This window comes from Tamandua tetradactyla, chromosome 6, assembly GCF_023851605.1.
Source record: "Tamandua tetradactyla isolate mTamTet1 chromosome 6, mTamTet1.pri, whole genome shotgun sequence".
Classification (NCBI taxonomy): domain Eukaryota; kingdom Metazoa; phylum Chordata; class Mammalia; order Pilosa; family Myrmecophagidae; genus Tamandua; species Tamandua tetradactyla.
The window spans coordinates 40481166-40497313 of NC_135332.1; the positions used below are offsets into that span (position 1 = coordinate 40481166).

The 16148-nt window shown below is 44.6% G+C and overlaps 1 protein-coding gene across 3 annotated transcripts in view; it reads left to right on the top strand.

The window, feature by feature from the left end:
• The window catches only part of YPEL2 (yippee like 2), a 54029-nt gene that overhangs the window by 15337 nt on the left and 22544 nt on the right, over nt 1-16148 (top strand). For all 3 annotated transcript variants that reach the window (XM_077164974.1, XM_077164973.1, XM_077164972.1), the window contains exon 2: nt 3394-3707. In XM_077164974.1, the coding sequence (XP_077021089.1) occupies nt 3591-3707 (117 nt within the window). In that variant the 5' untranslated portion in view covers nt 3394-3590. The remainder of the gene's footprint in view (nt 1-3393; nt 3708-16148) is intronic.

Consider the following 16148-nt stretch of genomic DNA (forward strand, 5'->3'; position numbering starts at 1 on the left):
TTCCACTGACCACTGAAAATAATAATAACTGTAATTTGGGACATATTATCTGCCAGGCAGGGTGAGTGTACTTGTAGGATCTCATTTGATCTTCATAACCTTATATAGGTTAGGATTATTAGAAAGGAAGAGGCTGAGGGTCGGAGTGGTTGAATAACTTGCCAGAAGTCACCCAGCTAGAAAGGACTAGAACTAGTTTGTTTGATACCAGTGCCTACTTATTTTCAGTCATTCTTTTACCTTCCACCAAAACACCCTCTGGAAACAGCATGGAGGCACATGTTATGGGTGGGCTTCTCCTGTGGCTGGAGGTGTTACTTCCCGTGGTGTGGTCCACCTTGTTGGGTCAGTTTCGGTGGTTTTGTGCAGTCATGCTTCCCACATCATCGAATTCCTTCATCCTAGTGACACACAGAAGTTTCTGTTACAGCTGTAATTGTTGCTCCTTGTGGGAAAGGCCTGTCTGTCTCATGGGCCAGGCAGGTTTGGCAGGCCCTACCTATGATTTGGGCTCCCAAGGTGGTCTAGCTAAGTTCTTTGTTTTTAACCATAATATTTCACATCTTTCCTTTCCATGCTGAGCAGCCTGAGCCACCTGGGGGTGGTAGCAAATCTTCCTTTAATTTCCATTGTGATGGATTATTATTTCAGGGCCCTGAGGCTTTTAAATATCAAGCTTATTTGATTATTGTTGGAAATCTGTTTGAACTCCACAGTATGTTCGATGAATTAGACTCCTGAAGCCCCGTGAAACCTGTGACCCCATTAACACGTACCAAAGTCCAATAATTAAAATGTCATGGTGAGTTCTGAAGCTCTATTACCTTTAGTTTCTTCCTTCTTATTGTCCATTGTATTTTATCTTCCTTCTTAGGAATTGAATTGGAGAAGCAGGTTTTTGTTATTTTCCTTAAGAAGGAAAAAGACTAATAGGTAACTATGTTTTGATTCTTAGCGCTCATCTTTTTTCTTTCACTAAGCTTGCTATCTCCTTTCTTCGCAGCCTTACAGGCCCTCTTTTGATCATGTACCACCTTCCTTTCCATTTATTCCCTCTCATTCCTTCTGGTTTGCCCCGTATTAGTTGGACACGTTCATGCTTCAGCAAACTGCTTTTTCTTTTCATTCTCCTGAGGGTAGGAGTTCCCTCTTTTGGATGCCTGGAACTCATTAAAAGGTGAGAGGAGCAGAGTGACTCTCTAACAGCAAAGTCTAATGCCCGTCATCCAGGCTCGTTGGGGCTTTTTCTAACACCAGGCTGCACTCAATTTGATATAGACCATAAATGCTTATCCCTCAGAAGGTAGCTTTGAATAAGTTTAGGGATTCAAGTTAGACGTTGAACATAATCAGAAGCTTCTGGCTATGAACTTTTTTTTTTGGTTTCCTACAGAAGAGAAGTGGGAGAAGAAAATAATTCTACTCTGGGGAAATGCATAATTTAGAAGCCGTCTGCATGTATAAGAAAACAGACTCTGTGGCTGCTGTATAAACCCAGACTGGCAGCCAGGTCTCATTGTTTCCTTTCCTGCCTTCAATGTTTGTATAAGAGGGATGGGTCCAGGATTCCCTGTGCTCCCCACTGGGTAGCTAAGGCTGTGGACTTCAGAAGCACTTGGCCTGGGGGAAGTCCCCTGCTTACTTTCTCCCCCTGCCTGTCTTTCCTATTCCTTACCCTAACCCCTCCTCGTCCTTTCCTGGAAATACTGTCCTTGCTCAAAATGGCATAGGAGTGTTAAATTTTGAGGACTACCCAAATGGGATGCTTGGCTCTTTCCACCACCTGTAAAGCTTCAACTCCCATGGTCTACTATGGACATTTGTTTTGTCTGTTCACCTTACTTGCTACCAGAGTATGCTTCCTTCCTCATTTCCTGTTATGGCCGGGCACATTGCCGGTGCAAATTTGGAGAAATATTCTCCATTTCTGTGTCCTTCAGTTGTCTCTATAACATTCAGTGTAACCTGAATTCACATCTTTAAAAATGGTTGGCGGAGGGGGGCCGGGGTGCAAGGGTAGCTCAGTGGTAGAATTCTTGCCTGCTATGTGGGAGACCCGGGTTCAATTCCTGGTCTGTGCACCTCCCCTAAAAACAAACAAATAAGCAAAAACAAACAAACAAAAATTCAATAAATGGTACTTCAATAACAGCATACTCACATGGAAAAATAATGAAATTTGATCCTGCCATACATCATACAAAAAAAAAATTGGTGGTGGGAGATAGATCAGGGGAGCCATTATACTTGGGCATCTGTGGCCCCACATTGCTTCAATAGCTGGATATCTTGTGTGTAATCAGTCACCCTGGATATGGGGCCTGCTATTACTGGGAGTGAGGGGAGGGAACCACTGTTGTCCTGGTTTTGGCCACTCTGGAAGATGTGCAGAGTCTCAGGGATATGGGGGCCTTACATGACTGCTGCTGGTGGGAAGGATGTCAGGGAGGAGGGCAGTTCCCTTTGGAAGACTTGGTTCCAGTGAAGTGTAAAGGACAAGGAGGACTGTGATTAGCAGGCTTTGTCTAAACATCCAGATGAATCCAGCAAGGAAGATTTAATTTTGTTTGTTTTCTTCCCTCTGTCTCTAAATAATTTTATCTTCAAAGTGTGATGCAGACATGAACACTTGCTGCTCTCCTGGGAGGTAGACAGGTGGGAACACATCCCCATTAGTGAAGTCCAGGGATAGACAGGTCCAGAAACCTCAGGTAGGAGAGCCACAGAGATGTAGAGTGAGTCTAGCAGCTGAAACTTTGCAGCTCTGCCTTCAGACCTTTCCCAGGAGGTCACACTCAGTTGCCCTGGGGCCCACCCCACATGCTCAGCGTCCTTGGTTCCGAATAGAATAAAAGAAGGCTGTGGCTATGATAGGAGAGATGTTTGGTACTGTGGGATGTGTAAGGGGAAGTCCAAGGGTTGGGGAAAGGTTCTGGTAAAATTGACTGTCTCAGATGCAAGAGTGTGATCATGCCATTGATTTCATTCATTCACTTGCTTTTTAGAAAAAATGTACCAAGCATCTACTGTAGATAAACTATAAATAGAGTCATTTCTCCTGAAAGAGCTGGCAAGCCATGAGGCACACTACTGGTGCAGAAGCTGATCCTTTGTATACCATGTTCAGTCCATAAGCAAACGGTGGTCAGGGTGTTTGTGGAGGGTAACTAGAGTAACTGCTGAGAGCACCGAGACTGGGATGCTGAACCTCTAACTCTAGAAACCATTCTCCAATGGTTTCCTTCTCATTCATTGGTTATTTTAGATACAGTGCAAGAAACAGAGAAAGAGGTCATTTTATCCTCTGAGTGTGGGAGAAAATTGGGCTCTACTTGCTTTCTAGGAAGTCCTGCTCCAGCAGCTGATGATATTCCCCTTCTTTTGGTACTGCAGGCTGCCAAGAACCAGCCCTACACCTCTGCTTGAGGGTCCTTCCTCTGAAGACATCACCAGTGTGTGGAGCGTGCCCCACACCCACACCCTGCCAAACCACGGCCTTTACCTGTGTCTTCCGGTGTTTCCCGTGCGATCCGTCCTGTGGGAGTGCCTCGTGGGCTGGCCCAGAGTTGACCCCACACTCAGTGGCGCCAATGGTGAAAATGACAAGATCCAAGACTTTCCAGGCATATCTGCCTTCCTGCCACCGCACCTATAGCTGCATTCACTGCAGAGCTCACTTGGCCAATCATGATGAACTCATTTCCAAGGTATGTGTTCCCTGGAAGCCCTTCTATGTGGGCCCTGGGGGCGAGCACTTCCTGCTTCTAAGGTTGCAGAAGTTTGCAAACTCTCTCAAGAGAGTAGGATATTTGTACTCCATCTTTTGTGCTGGAAGGGCTGACCCTGGTCTCACTCAACTGAGAAATCACTCTGGGCTGGAGGGAGGGACTGAAGAGTACTTGGAGCTTTTTGCTCTGCTTCCTTGGTGAAGGCTGGCAGACAAACACCATGTAGAGAGCTGCCAGCTTGGAAAGTGAATTCTGAGAAAGGTAGAAGGAAGTGGGGGGCATATCTTTTTTTTTTTTTTTTTTTTTACATGGGCAGGTACCGGGAATTGAACCCGGGTCCTCTGGCATCATAGACAAGCATTCCTGCCTGCTGAGCCACCGTGGCCCGGGGGCCATATCTTGTGAGAAGGGTTTACTAGCTCTGATAAGAGAGGACATTGCCTTCAAAGCCCCTGGAAAGGTTATGAGGCTGTTGAATTACTAAAATGGGTGGCCTTTGGGGAGGACCAAAGGTAGCCTGTTGAAGAGCTGACCCACTGGCCTGTGGGACCTTTAAGGCTTACACACGAGAGGTAATATGATGCCACTTTTGATCACAATCAGAAGAATGAGTAGAATCCTTTTTTTTTTTTTTTTTTAACATGGGCAGGCACCGGGAATTGAACCCAGGTCCTCTGGCATGGCAGGCAGGCGTTCTTGGCTGCTGAGCCACCGTGGCCCACCCAAATCCTATTTTTCCTGAGGAAACTTAGCAACTGTTTCTTAAGGTTGGGGTTGAGATAGATAGACAAAAAGACTGACTGACAGACAAAGAAATCCCTGCTGCAGTCTTGCATTCCAGAAACTGGATCCCTTAGAATCCTCAGTGGGGCTACCTCCCTCCTGGCCCTGGATTTCCTGGGGAGGAAAAACAGATTTTATTAGACTGCGGTACAAGGAGAAAGGGGTCATGGAAGACTTTCCCCTTAAAAAGCATCTTTCCCCAGAATCTGGACTTCTTACCAATTAAAAAAATAAAAAAATTTTATTCAGACCCAGATCAAGTTTTAAAAGAAAAAAATTAGTGTTCCTGGAAAAACTTGTCACTTGACTTTGTAGTGCTCCCGGTGCTCAGCATGAAGTATATGCCAGGACTGAGCTGGCCCCAATACTGGCTTTACCAAGACAGAAGAGGTAGGGCATAGGAAAGCTCTGTGTTCATAGCAGTACAGAATTGCTGGGAATGCTTCCCTACTTAGACTCAGGTCTTTGAAACTTCCCCTCAGTGGAGTTGGGGTTTACCTTTTCGGATTTGCATCAAGGAACTATGAGCCCAGGTTCTGTCCAGTCCTACAGCTGATCTGTTTCCAAGACTTTCCTTGTCTCTGGTTTGGTAGCCCCAGCCAGAGAGAGAGATGAAGGAGCCAATCAGTGGTTATAGAATAGCTGGCTGATTTGACACGGGAAGTGAAGAGGGCTGCCCTATCTATCAAGTCTGATCAGGACTGAGGACTGAACCCTTCCTTCTGGGTCTTTCCAGGGTCTACCATGACCACAGAACTTGAGATGTATTCTGAAAGGACAGTGGACTTCCCCTGGGGGGCTGTCACCCTGGGGGAGTCACCTTCATCCCTGCCTCCATGAGAGCTCAGTGAGACTGGCAGGAAAAGCTCTTCCCGGAACCCTCGAGTCCTGTCATCTGTCTGGACTTTCATTCTGCCCCACTTTCCATTCTCCACATTTCTGCAAATTACATTCCTTTATGCTAGTTATGTTTCAGGTAGCCTTTATGCTTCCTTCTCCATCAACTCGTATTGTCATAGATTCTTGGAATTTTGGGGGAACCATTGAATCTAACTGTTTGGAGGTGGAGCAGCTGAGTCAATGAGGGAAGAGGAGAATCATTCCCTTTGGCTTTGGAATGAGACCTGCAAGCTTGGAGGGGAATTGTGAGTTGTCCTTTTTTAGGAAATCTCCAAAGAAAGTGTTTGCCTGTATTTAGTGGGGAAGCCAGGACATCATTTTAATACAAAGAGGAAGTGCCATGTGTCATAAGAAGTTGAGGTACCAATAAAGTTCTGTAGAGGAGGATGAAGGAAATGCTATATATTGAACACCCACTATGTGCTAAAAATTGCTACTTGACGCTTTTAACTCTCTTAAGAAGTCTGTAAGGTAGGTGATAGTGGTCGTAATTTATATAGATGGAGAAGCTGAGACTCATAAAGTTGCCAAAGGACTCATCAATGAATGGCAGGGCCAGGAGAAGAGAGAGCAATTACTTTCAGCCAAGGGACAGGAAAAGAGAGAACAATTACTTTCAGCCAAGGGATTGGAGAATGAGTTCTGGAAGAGGTGATATTTGAGCTGGTTTTGTGAGATGGGCAGAAGTTGAATATGTGGTAATGGCCTTCAGAAATCATATTGCTTTGGTGTGGTACGCAGGGATGTTGATGATTTGACAGAGTCCAGCTCAGTACATGATCGAATGACTGGATGCATGGAGCTTGAACTTTGGTAAAAGACAATGATGAGTAAAAAAGGGTTTGTTGGCCTCATGTCCCCCTTCACAAGCCCAGTCCAAAGTCAGCACAGGCTTTAGTTTCATTGCTCTTTCCCTGGCTTCAACTGGTGCACAGATGGGGTGCATTAGAGCTTGATGATTTAGAGAGTTGGGTTAAATGCCTGTCTGTGGGGAAGAGCGAGGGAACTGTGGCTGGCATCGCACAAAGATTCCTTTATTTTGCTCCACAGCCACCCTGGTGTTAAATAATCTAGAGATTCTTATGCAGGTCCGCTTAATGGAAAGATCATTGCCCCAGCCCCCTTCTTGGAAAATGGGTCTTTCTTTTCATTTTTTCCCTCTCTTCCATTTAAGAAAGTTCAGGGAGAGAATGTCTCTCCTGTTCTCCCCTCTTGACTTAATCTCCTACGCAGTTTCAGAGCCCGTCCAGTGGGAGTTAGGAGCTGGGAAGTGGTTAACTGGAGCAGCAGTGTAATTAAATGATACTTTGTACTTGCAATAGAGCCTTTCATCCAAAAACTTGTTGGGGGGTGAGGGTGGGGCAGGACAGATTGTGAGTCTGCCTTCATTATGGAGAAGGGGCCATATAGGTCCAGAGAACTAAAGCTCTGATTCTATGCCTAGTAGAGAACTCAGAACAGTACCTGGACTTCGGGCTCTCTTTCTGTCAGTGTGGCTAATCCTAGATGGGAGTATAGTTGTAGAGTTTCAAATTCTTGGGGTCTATATTGATGTGGTGGTAGGAAGCATCCTTAAGCAAGTTCTCCGCCTTTCCAGCTCACCTTAGATCCTTAGAGATCTAGTTGCCTGCAATCAATGGTCTAATCTCTGAGTCTCAGTTTCACTCCATGAAATGGCTTAAAATAATATTTGCTGTGCCTATTGTCTAGTAGCTAGCATTTATTAAGTGCTTACTATGTGTCAACCTTCAGTTAATCCCCACAACAGTTCTATGAGGTAGAAGTGCCTTATATTTTTGGAGGGGAGTCAGGTTGACTTCATTGGGTTGTTAGGAGGTTCAAATGAGATCATAAATGAGTGGGTGGTTTGTGAATTACAAAGTGCTCTGCAGATATAAAGTAGCCCTTTGGTTCTCTTGGCCTTGCTGACCAAAATAAAAGATGAGGTGCAGTTGGTGAGGAGGGAGGGAGAAGGGGGTATTGTTCCTGCTTGGCACTGAGCAGATTAAGTTTAGCCAAGGCAGTTTCTCTTTAGAACCTGGAGCATAGGAGTTGGATATAAGAGGAAAGGATACTAAAAGTAAACAGCAAAGCTGAGAGTATCTGCAGAAAGGTAACACAGCATTTGTTCTGTAGGATGGTAGGGAGGTGTGTTGAGGGGGGAACTCTGAAATGACAGAACTATCTAGAGAATGTGCTGATGCATCCTACAATTTCTTTCTTTGGGGTGTTGTGGTCTAAATGCTAAAGTGTTTGCATGCAGAGGTATTTTGAGTTGGCACAAGGAATTGCTCACACTGTTGTTTCTACTTTAATAATGCAAGCCCCAGTATAAAAATATACTTTGGTTATAAAATAATAAAAGCTTCAGTTGAAACAGTTAGTTGCCCTGAGTTAGAAGAATCTAAACACTCATTTAATGGACGTGAGCTATCCGTGTGGAAACCTGAATCTTCACAAAACTTTTGGACGAACGTTTTCTGTCTCTAGTTCTTCTTTGCCTCACTGCTAACCCTCGGTGGCATTGTGGAGTATGTCATTTAGTAATTGTGAGTTTGATTCAGCTGTCACAAATTCACTCTGAGGAAGTGCAGCTTCATTCCAAGATATTTAGGTTGCTCTTAGAGGAAAGGTATATGGGAGGCCAAAGCATGGGTGTCCAGGGCAGGTAGAAGGAAGAAGTCTTGTTCCAAAATGATTTAAGTTAATGCCGTGTCAGAGCATAATATTTCAGGTCAGTGTCCCGTGATGACAAATACAGAATTCTCAGAATTGTGGCTCATCCAATACAGGCCTCTGTTCATAAGGGTCAAGCCCTAAGCGACTCGGTGACCTCAGTGACTGAGACCACACAGCCTAGAGCCTCACTCCTCCACTGTGTCCTGTGTGACTTGTTTCCAATGGCCAGCAGTCCCTTCTAGGTTGGACCTTTGAGGAGGCAGGTTGTTTTTTTTTCTCCCATGAGGTAACATTGAGCTTGCTGTGGTGACATTTTGGTTTTCCCTTCCTGCCTAGAGATTAGATGCAGCATTGCTTTGAGAAGAGTGGCAGGTGTAAATATGTTCTGAAGCCTTATATTGATCAAGAGGCAGATTCCTGCCCTCAGTTTACTAATCTCAACTTCTAAGGATTAGTGTTCTATACCAGTGATTCTCAAAAAAGAATTGTACTTCCACTGCAGTGGGCTGAGTAGCACAGAGGAGATGCTGGTATGGGAGTACAGAGATCTCATCTGCCTCTCCTTGTCAACTCTGTTAGAGATTTGTTTCTCTTAATTCCCACTTGTATTTTTAATATACAATAAAAGTAACTCCCCCAAATATTAATGCAATTTTTTTAATGCTTTGAAAATGTCACAAATGATAATAGAGGAATAGAAATCTTATCATCTCCTATTGTGTTAGTTCTGAAAGAGTATAAAAGAACTATCTGTTGATTACCTAAGAAGGGGTCATGGATGAACCAAGTCAAAGGATTGTGGTGAAATTTACTGTGTTTCTTGATGTAAAGAAACCATTTGTAAAATACAGATTCTTGTGGTGTCTTCTTTTCACAGGAATAGAGGTTTAACCGATTCAGGGGTGAGACAAGCCTTGAATTGGGCTGAGATAATTTGTACAGTACAGTTGGTCCAAGATGGGACCACACTAGCTGAATCCTAGGTCTCTCCAGTATATGTGTGTGACAGTGGTGACTGTGCCTATACCTGTTCTTTTATCTCATTGGCTCCTTTCTGTCCTCTCCATGTATGTGTGCTGCACTGTACTAGATATTATGATACTAATCTAAGAGATTTTTATCCTCCAGAAACTTTAACTCTACTTAAGGTGATAATAAGTTCATGTGTCATCCCATCCTGTGGTTTGTAGTTTACCGTATATTTATCTTAAAACAGTTATCACATGTGATACATGTCTCCTTGTCAGCCTGTGAATGACATCATCTTTTTATCTGTAGCATTCAGCATAGCTCCTTAAGACTATTAGATGCTCAGTGAATATTTTAGTCAATGACTAGTCATACCCTATGACAGAGGACAGAGATCTTCATCAGTGATGTTACTTGTTGTTTTCCTTCTTAGTCCAGGGCCTGTGGACTGGCTTCAAGGGATCCCTGAAATAGTATATGAAACTCAGTATGCATGTTTATTTATCTATGGAGGGTTCCATAGCTTTCATCAGATTCTCAAAGGGATTGTTGCTCAAAATAAAAAAAAATGTTAAGACCCATCTGTCTAGAAACTGAAGTTCTAGAAAGACTTGGTGGAAGCAGTGACATTGAGATGTGCATCAAAGCATGGACTTAGACATATGAAAATGAGTGGTGAATGGGCCAGAAAAAGGAGCAAGCATGAACAAAGAAGAGGAGGCCAAAAGGGTATAGGGAGAAATCATTCTTTTAGGTTAGAAGTTGAGGAACTGTGTGGAAGCAGATTGAAAAAGTACATTGAAACCAGATTGTTAGAAGTGTAGAAGTTTGGATTTTACCCTGTTGGCCATTGGGTAGTACTGAGCTTTTGAGCAAGTAATGATAAGTCCAGAGCTTTGTTTCAGGATGACGAGTGTTGCCATGGTGTGGTAGATAAATTTCTTGGGAAGAGACTGGAAATAGGAGACTAGTGTGTGTCCATTGCAGTGGTCAGAATGTGTTTCCGCATGTGGTTGTCATTTGGTAAAAACGTGTTGACCACCATTTGGGAATGAAACACAAGCATTCTGTGTTTTTGTATTTTTAATCTCCCTTTGAAGCCATGAACAAGAGGAATTGAGTTCAGGAAAATCACACTCTTTGGATGAAAGGCAGACCTGTCTATACTATTGGTCTGCCTGCTCCATGTGAAAATTAATGATCTGGGCACAAATGGAGTTGTTCACCAATTTATTATCAAGGGAGCTTCCAGGGACCAAGTCTGGTGAATCATCTCTGTATTTTTTACTGCAGACTGAAGGCAGCTGGAGCATGAATCTGCTCAAATGTGAGCTTTTCTATGTGGTTGCTTTAAATACCAAAAGGAAGTGTTGACTTGAGCTATGAAGCATACCCTGAAAATTAAATCTATGGTTTGCAAATGCCTGTAAGGTTCCAAACTTAAGATTCATTTGTACATTAGTGGCTCGACATTCAGTGAGTTGCTGGTGATTCAAGCTTGTGTTCCTAGTCAAAATCTGAATAAAGTCTTTTCAACAGGGTGCTCTCTCTGGGAATCAAGATATAACTGCTGAATCCCTCACGATATGTTTTGTTTGAGCACTGCCACTCCTTGTAGCTGTACTGTTGCTGGTTTGGCTGTTTGTATTTTGGGGCTTGACCAGAATCCACTAGGCAGGAAGGGATTGTTAGTTTAGTAATATTTCAAACAACATGCCAGGCCCTGGATGAGGTGCTAGAGATAAAGGAGATGAATCCAATATGATTCCTGCAATCTTTAGGGTATGGGATAATGGAAGGCTCACCTGGAGGGCAGAAGAATGTTCCAACCAAGTTGTTTTGGTTCCCTAAGAAACACAGGATGAAAATGTACCCTGCTACTATTAACTACTATTGAGTAAACACCTACTGTGTTCTAGGGAATCCTTTAAACACTTGACTTAATTGGTTTACAACATCCCTTCCTGGTGAATATTTAAGTGAATTGCCAAAGCCCATAGGCTACCAAGAAGCTGAATGGGATCAGTTCTAGGGCTGTCTGTCCTTTTCACTACAGCTTGACAGCCTTGATCTTGGCAGCTTCTTTCGGCATTGGGTGTTTTCTGATCTACCTCAGTAATATGGATGGCAAATCCTATCCTTTCTTCCCTGTTATTGTCCTTGCCTGGAGAGTCCTCCTCCTTTTCTCTTTCTATTCAATTCTTAACCATTCTTGAAGGCCAACTCAAGGATCTTCTCTTCCAGGAAGTCTTCCAGGTTAATAGGATTCTCTCCCTCCTTTGCACTTTTTAAAACTCGCTGCCTGGTTGCTCATTTGGAGTTGCTCATTTGGCAATTACTGTCTCATAATACAATCTGTTACTGGCTCTTTTTTTATGTATAATTGTCTTGTTTTCCACAAAGTTGTAAATGACCTGGAGCTATAGACTCAGAATTTGTGCGTGGAAGGGGCCTTTGAACCCGGGTTTTCTCATTCAACTCCTCATTTGACAGGCTTGGAAACCAAGGCCTAGAGAGACACCGAGGCCCTCTTGACTTTGTACTTTGTACCCCTCCCTTCCACATGGAGCCCACCGCTGCCTTGAACGAAACAGGTGTTTAACGCTAGTAGCAGTGGTAGGAGAGGGCTGGCAGCCCACGTGCACCAGACTATCGGACTACACAGTCTCGGGCAGACTCTTCACCTCTGGCTGTCCTTTCGCTTCATCCATCCAAATGAGGGCTTTAGAGTAGATTGTCTTAAAAGATTCCTTCCACTGCCACCATCTTCCGATTCTAATATAGCAATATGAGATGATAGGAGGCCACATAGCGTTATGTTAACTGTGTTAACGTAGGTGTTAACAGTGTAATCTCTGAACCAGACTGATGGGTTCAAACTCTGGCTTCTTCACTTAGCTGTGCAAGTTATGTAACCTGTCTTCAAAATAGGGATATTTTTAGATACCTGATAGGGTTTTTGTGAAAATTAAAAGAAATAGTCGATGTAAGGTACTTACCATCGCACCTGACATATAGTAAGTGCTCAGTAAATGTTGGTAGCTGTGATTATTTTTAAAATATCCATTAAGCAAAATCAAATTTCCATATTGCTTGGAAATTGACACTCAGCATAACCAAGGCTGGCACCCAGGACAGCCCTGACATACCTATGTGCCTTCCTTTCTTTTTGAGAGTCTCAGCTATTACACTTCAGCCATAAGGTTGTCAATAGGGGTCTTCTCAGGCCTCTGTCTAATAACTGAGTCTCTTGTTCTTATCATTCTAAGGGCCCCAGTCTGTCTCCGGAGATAATTAAATAACAAAGTCAATGGCCTGCACCACACTCTTTGCGCTTTACCTGCAAGCAGCAAGGAGGCCACTGTAGAATTTAAATGGAAAAATATTCCCCTGCCCTCTTCCTTTCTAGTCTTTTTTGTCAGGTGGTTATTTTGCTTTCTGACCCACACAACAACCAGTTACAAAGACCTCAGACTACTGTGACAACAGCAGTGCAGGCAGCTGGAGGAGAATTCTCTGGCCTAGGTGTTGGAGCAGTAGCTGGGAATTGCTTGTCGGTTTTGTTCCCTCTGTGATGCCTTGGGGTGGGGGTGGGATGAGGTCCTTTTGAAAGGAGCCATTTCCTTTATTGTAAAAGACAGAAAGAATCGCTGACACCTTTGCTCCCAAAGCATTTCAGCCAGCTCCTGAGGGGAGGGTTTTACCCGGGGACCTGGTGTTCATCCTTGTGGTCCCAGCTGCCAAACCCAGGAGAGCTCCAGCAATCTACTTCACTCCCCTCCCCTGTCCATTGCTTGTGGCTGGACAGTGACTCAGTGAGGAGGGGAGGAGAAGAAGTGAGGAGATGGCTCCACCAGCTGCTGCTAAAGACCTCAGCAGTCCATACACTTCCTCCCCTCCAGACCACAGTGTCCTGCAGAGGTAGATTATGAATCTAGATTAGAGGAGGCACTGAATCTCCCCTTCCCTCCATTAAGAACACCCTTGAGGGGAAAGTCTTAGGTTCTTTTGGGAGGGGGTACGGGGGAGGCAATTTACGTTGGTCAAAAGGAAAACCACCTTGGAGGTCCAGGGGCTCCTTTTCCTTCCTGTTAGGACTGGCCCTCCCAAGAGCTTCACAGTAACCTCTGCTTCCCAACAGATAAATGAAGGATAAACAGATGAAAAAAAAAAGTGTTTCCTTATCAAAACAAAAGATCCTGGAGTAAAATCTCCTGCATTTAAGACCTATCATTTATTCCACATTTAATGAGTCCCTCTTTTGACACAGGGGCAAACGTGTGTACCTTGCCCCGGCTGAGCTTGTACTCAGTAGTGCCCTTTGGATACCAGCAGGTCCACATTTGAAGGGGCAGCTGGTGGTAGCTGGAATGATTTTCCATCCTGAGCCTGGCGCCAGGGTTATCTGGGGCCACAGAGCAGATATTTCCATATTACTTGGGTAATTTGCCTGATTTTCATGAGGTGACCAAGATCTTCAACTTCCCCCTGACCAACCCGGCCCTCACTGGTTCCTTTGGCCCCGACAGTGCTGAGGCTGGCCAGCTTAGGAAAACTGGCAGCTGGGCCCTTGCACAGCCTGGCCGTAACCCATTGTTCTCTGCTGCGTCTTTGGAGGAATGACTGTGTCCTAGCTCCTAAGACTCTTACCATGGCAAGGGGAAGGTAGTAGCTGATATGTTTATGCTCCTGGCTTTCTGAAAGCTGCCCCACTATCCCCACAGATGGCTTCTCCGCCTTAAATGCTGACACTTCCAAATGACAGCAGGGCTCAGAAGAGTCATTTACGTTTTGCCCCAGACAAATGCACCTACCAAACCTGAGGAGAGGGGAGGCATGAAATCAGGCTTCATGGAGTTCCTGCAGCTGAAAGTCCCCTTATTTCTTGATCCTCTCCTCAGTAGGAGAAAGAAAAAAGCATATCTGTGGGGGAGGAAAGCTCCTCCCTGTCTGTCTTGATGTCTATAAAAACAACAGACCAGTCTGCCTTGGGCACTGTGGGGGTAGGTGCTAGGTAAATACACGAGGAAGGAAAGCGATAAGATAAGGTCTGACAAATCTAGGTCACCAGGCTGCTGCCAGGCACCTGTGGAACTATTCACCTTGAAACTGACAGGAGGGAGGATGGACTTTTGTTCAGGACCCAGACTGGCTGACCTCCCATGCCTTTGTTTATTTATTCAATAAACATTTATTGAGTGCTGTTATGCGCCAGGCCTCCTGTTAGATGTTTCAGGGCCCCTGAGTAAAATTTCCTCCTGGATCCCAGTCCTGAAACCTGTGCTAAAAAAAGAAATGACATCATTCAAAAGCCAGTTGGTCTACTAACTTCTAGAGCAGGGGCAGCTAGTCCTTTGGTGGAAAGGGAGGGCTGTTTGGAGTCACGAGTCCCTGACCCTTATGCTAGATCAGGGGCCTGAGAGTAAATTTTTAGGCTTTGCAGGCCATATGGTTTCTATCACAACTACTCAACTCTGCAGCCATTGAGAATATATAAACAAATGACCATGGCTTTGTTCCAGTGAAACTTTATTTACAAAGCAGGTGAGGGGCTGATTTGCATTGTTTGCCCACTCTCTAGGCTGGATGATTAGAATAACTGCTGTGAAAAGGGTGTTGGAGAAATGGATCCATGCGATTTCAGGAGGAGACCAGAATCCCACCCAAATCAGCATGGTGCCTATATTTGGCATGAATAGCATAGGGTTAAGGCCCTGCACTAATTAAAAAGGCCTATTTGACATGCTATTGTCAGTTGGCTGCACAGAGACCTCCCCTGCAGGCCAGGCGTGTAGCCCCAACCTCAATCCTCTAGCACCCACAGGTTCCCACCACAGGGTACAAGGTGGCCATCCAGAACAGTGTGGATGGTTTCCTACAGTCTCATGCACTCTTGTGGAAAAACAACATGGGGCCTTACTGATGGAGCGTCAGTGACACCATTTTATTAAAAGCCCTGAATGAGGAGTCAAGCCATTTCTGCTCTAGACCTGGGTCTGCCACTAAATTTTCTCCATGACATTGTACAAGTCACTTACCCTCTTTGGTCATTCAGCATATATTATGAGCTAAGGTATGAAGCTCTGGGAATACAGAAATGGGTACAACAAAATCCTTGCCCTTAAGTAGCTTTTGATCCTTGTGGGGGAGACAACCAGGTGAACTATTATAATCTGTAGTGAGATGCAGGTTTTGAGTAGCAGGTTATTCAGGATGCCTTGGGAGCAAAGAACAGGATGAGTGCTTACTTAGTATAGGAGAAAGGGGGATGCATTGCAAGCAGGGACAGAGAAGCACTATAAATGGATCAAGCCCAGAGAATCACAGATAAGATAGATGGAGAGGGTGCATGGGAAGGAGGCAGGAGGTCAGCATGGGTGGATCACACAGCGTTTAGAAATCTAAGGGGGTTAGACTCAGTTTTGTATACTGTGAGAGCCACTGAAAGGTTTTGAGTGAGGACTAGGTGGAGTCTGGATAGAATAGTATACCTTGGCCTATTTTGGAAAACCACCTGTGCCAGTTTGAAGCTATTGTGTACCCCCAGAAAAGTCATGTTTTCATCCTGATTCAATACTGCAGGGAAGACATTTTTTATTAGATTATCTCCAGGGAGGTGTGGCGTGCCCAACTGTAGATGTGACCTTTTGATTAGATGAAGTTGTGACTCTGCCCAATCTAGATGGCTCTTGATTAGTTTCCTGGAGTCTTTAAAAGGGGACACATTTTGGAGAACCTCAGGAGTGACAGCTGATAGAGAGAGCTGATGTAGACATTTGGAGATTGAGAGAGAAATAGCCCGGGAGCTAAGCAAGGACTCACCTAAATAGCCCGAACCTGAAGAGAAGAAATCTCCAGTCCCAGCACGTGCTAAGTTAAGAGATGAAACCCAGAGTTTTGTCCCGAAGCAGCTAAGTGGATGCCCATAGATGCTGAGAGAGGAAACCCCTGGCATTGGAACTGGAAGCAACAAAAACGGGAACAAGGACCAGCAGGCTCCGGCCACCTGCCTTCCCAGATCACCCTTCCTTGAGCCAGGGTGTCTTTGGCTGCCTTAGGTAGGATGTATTTATGGCCTTAGAACTGTAA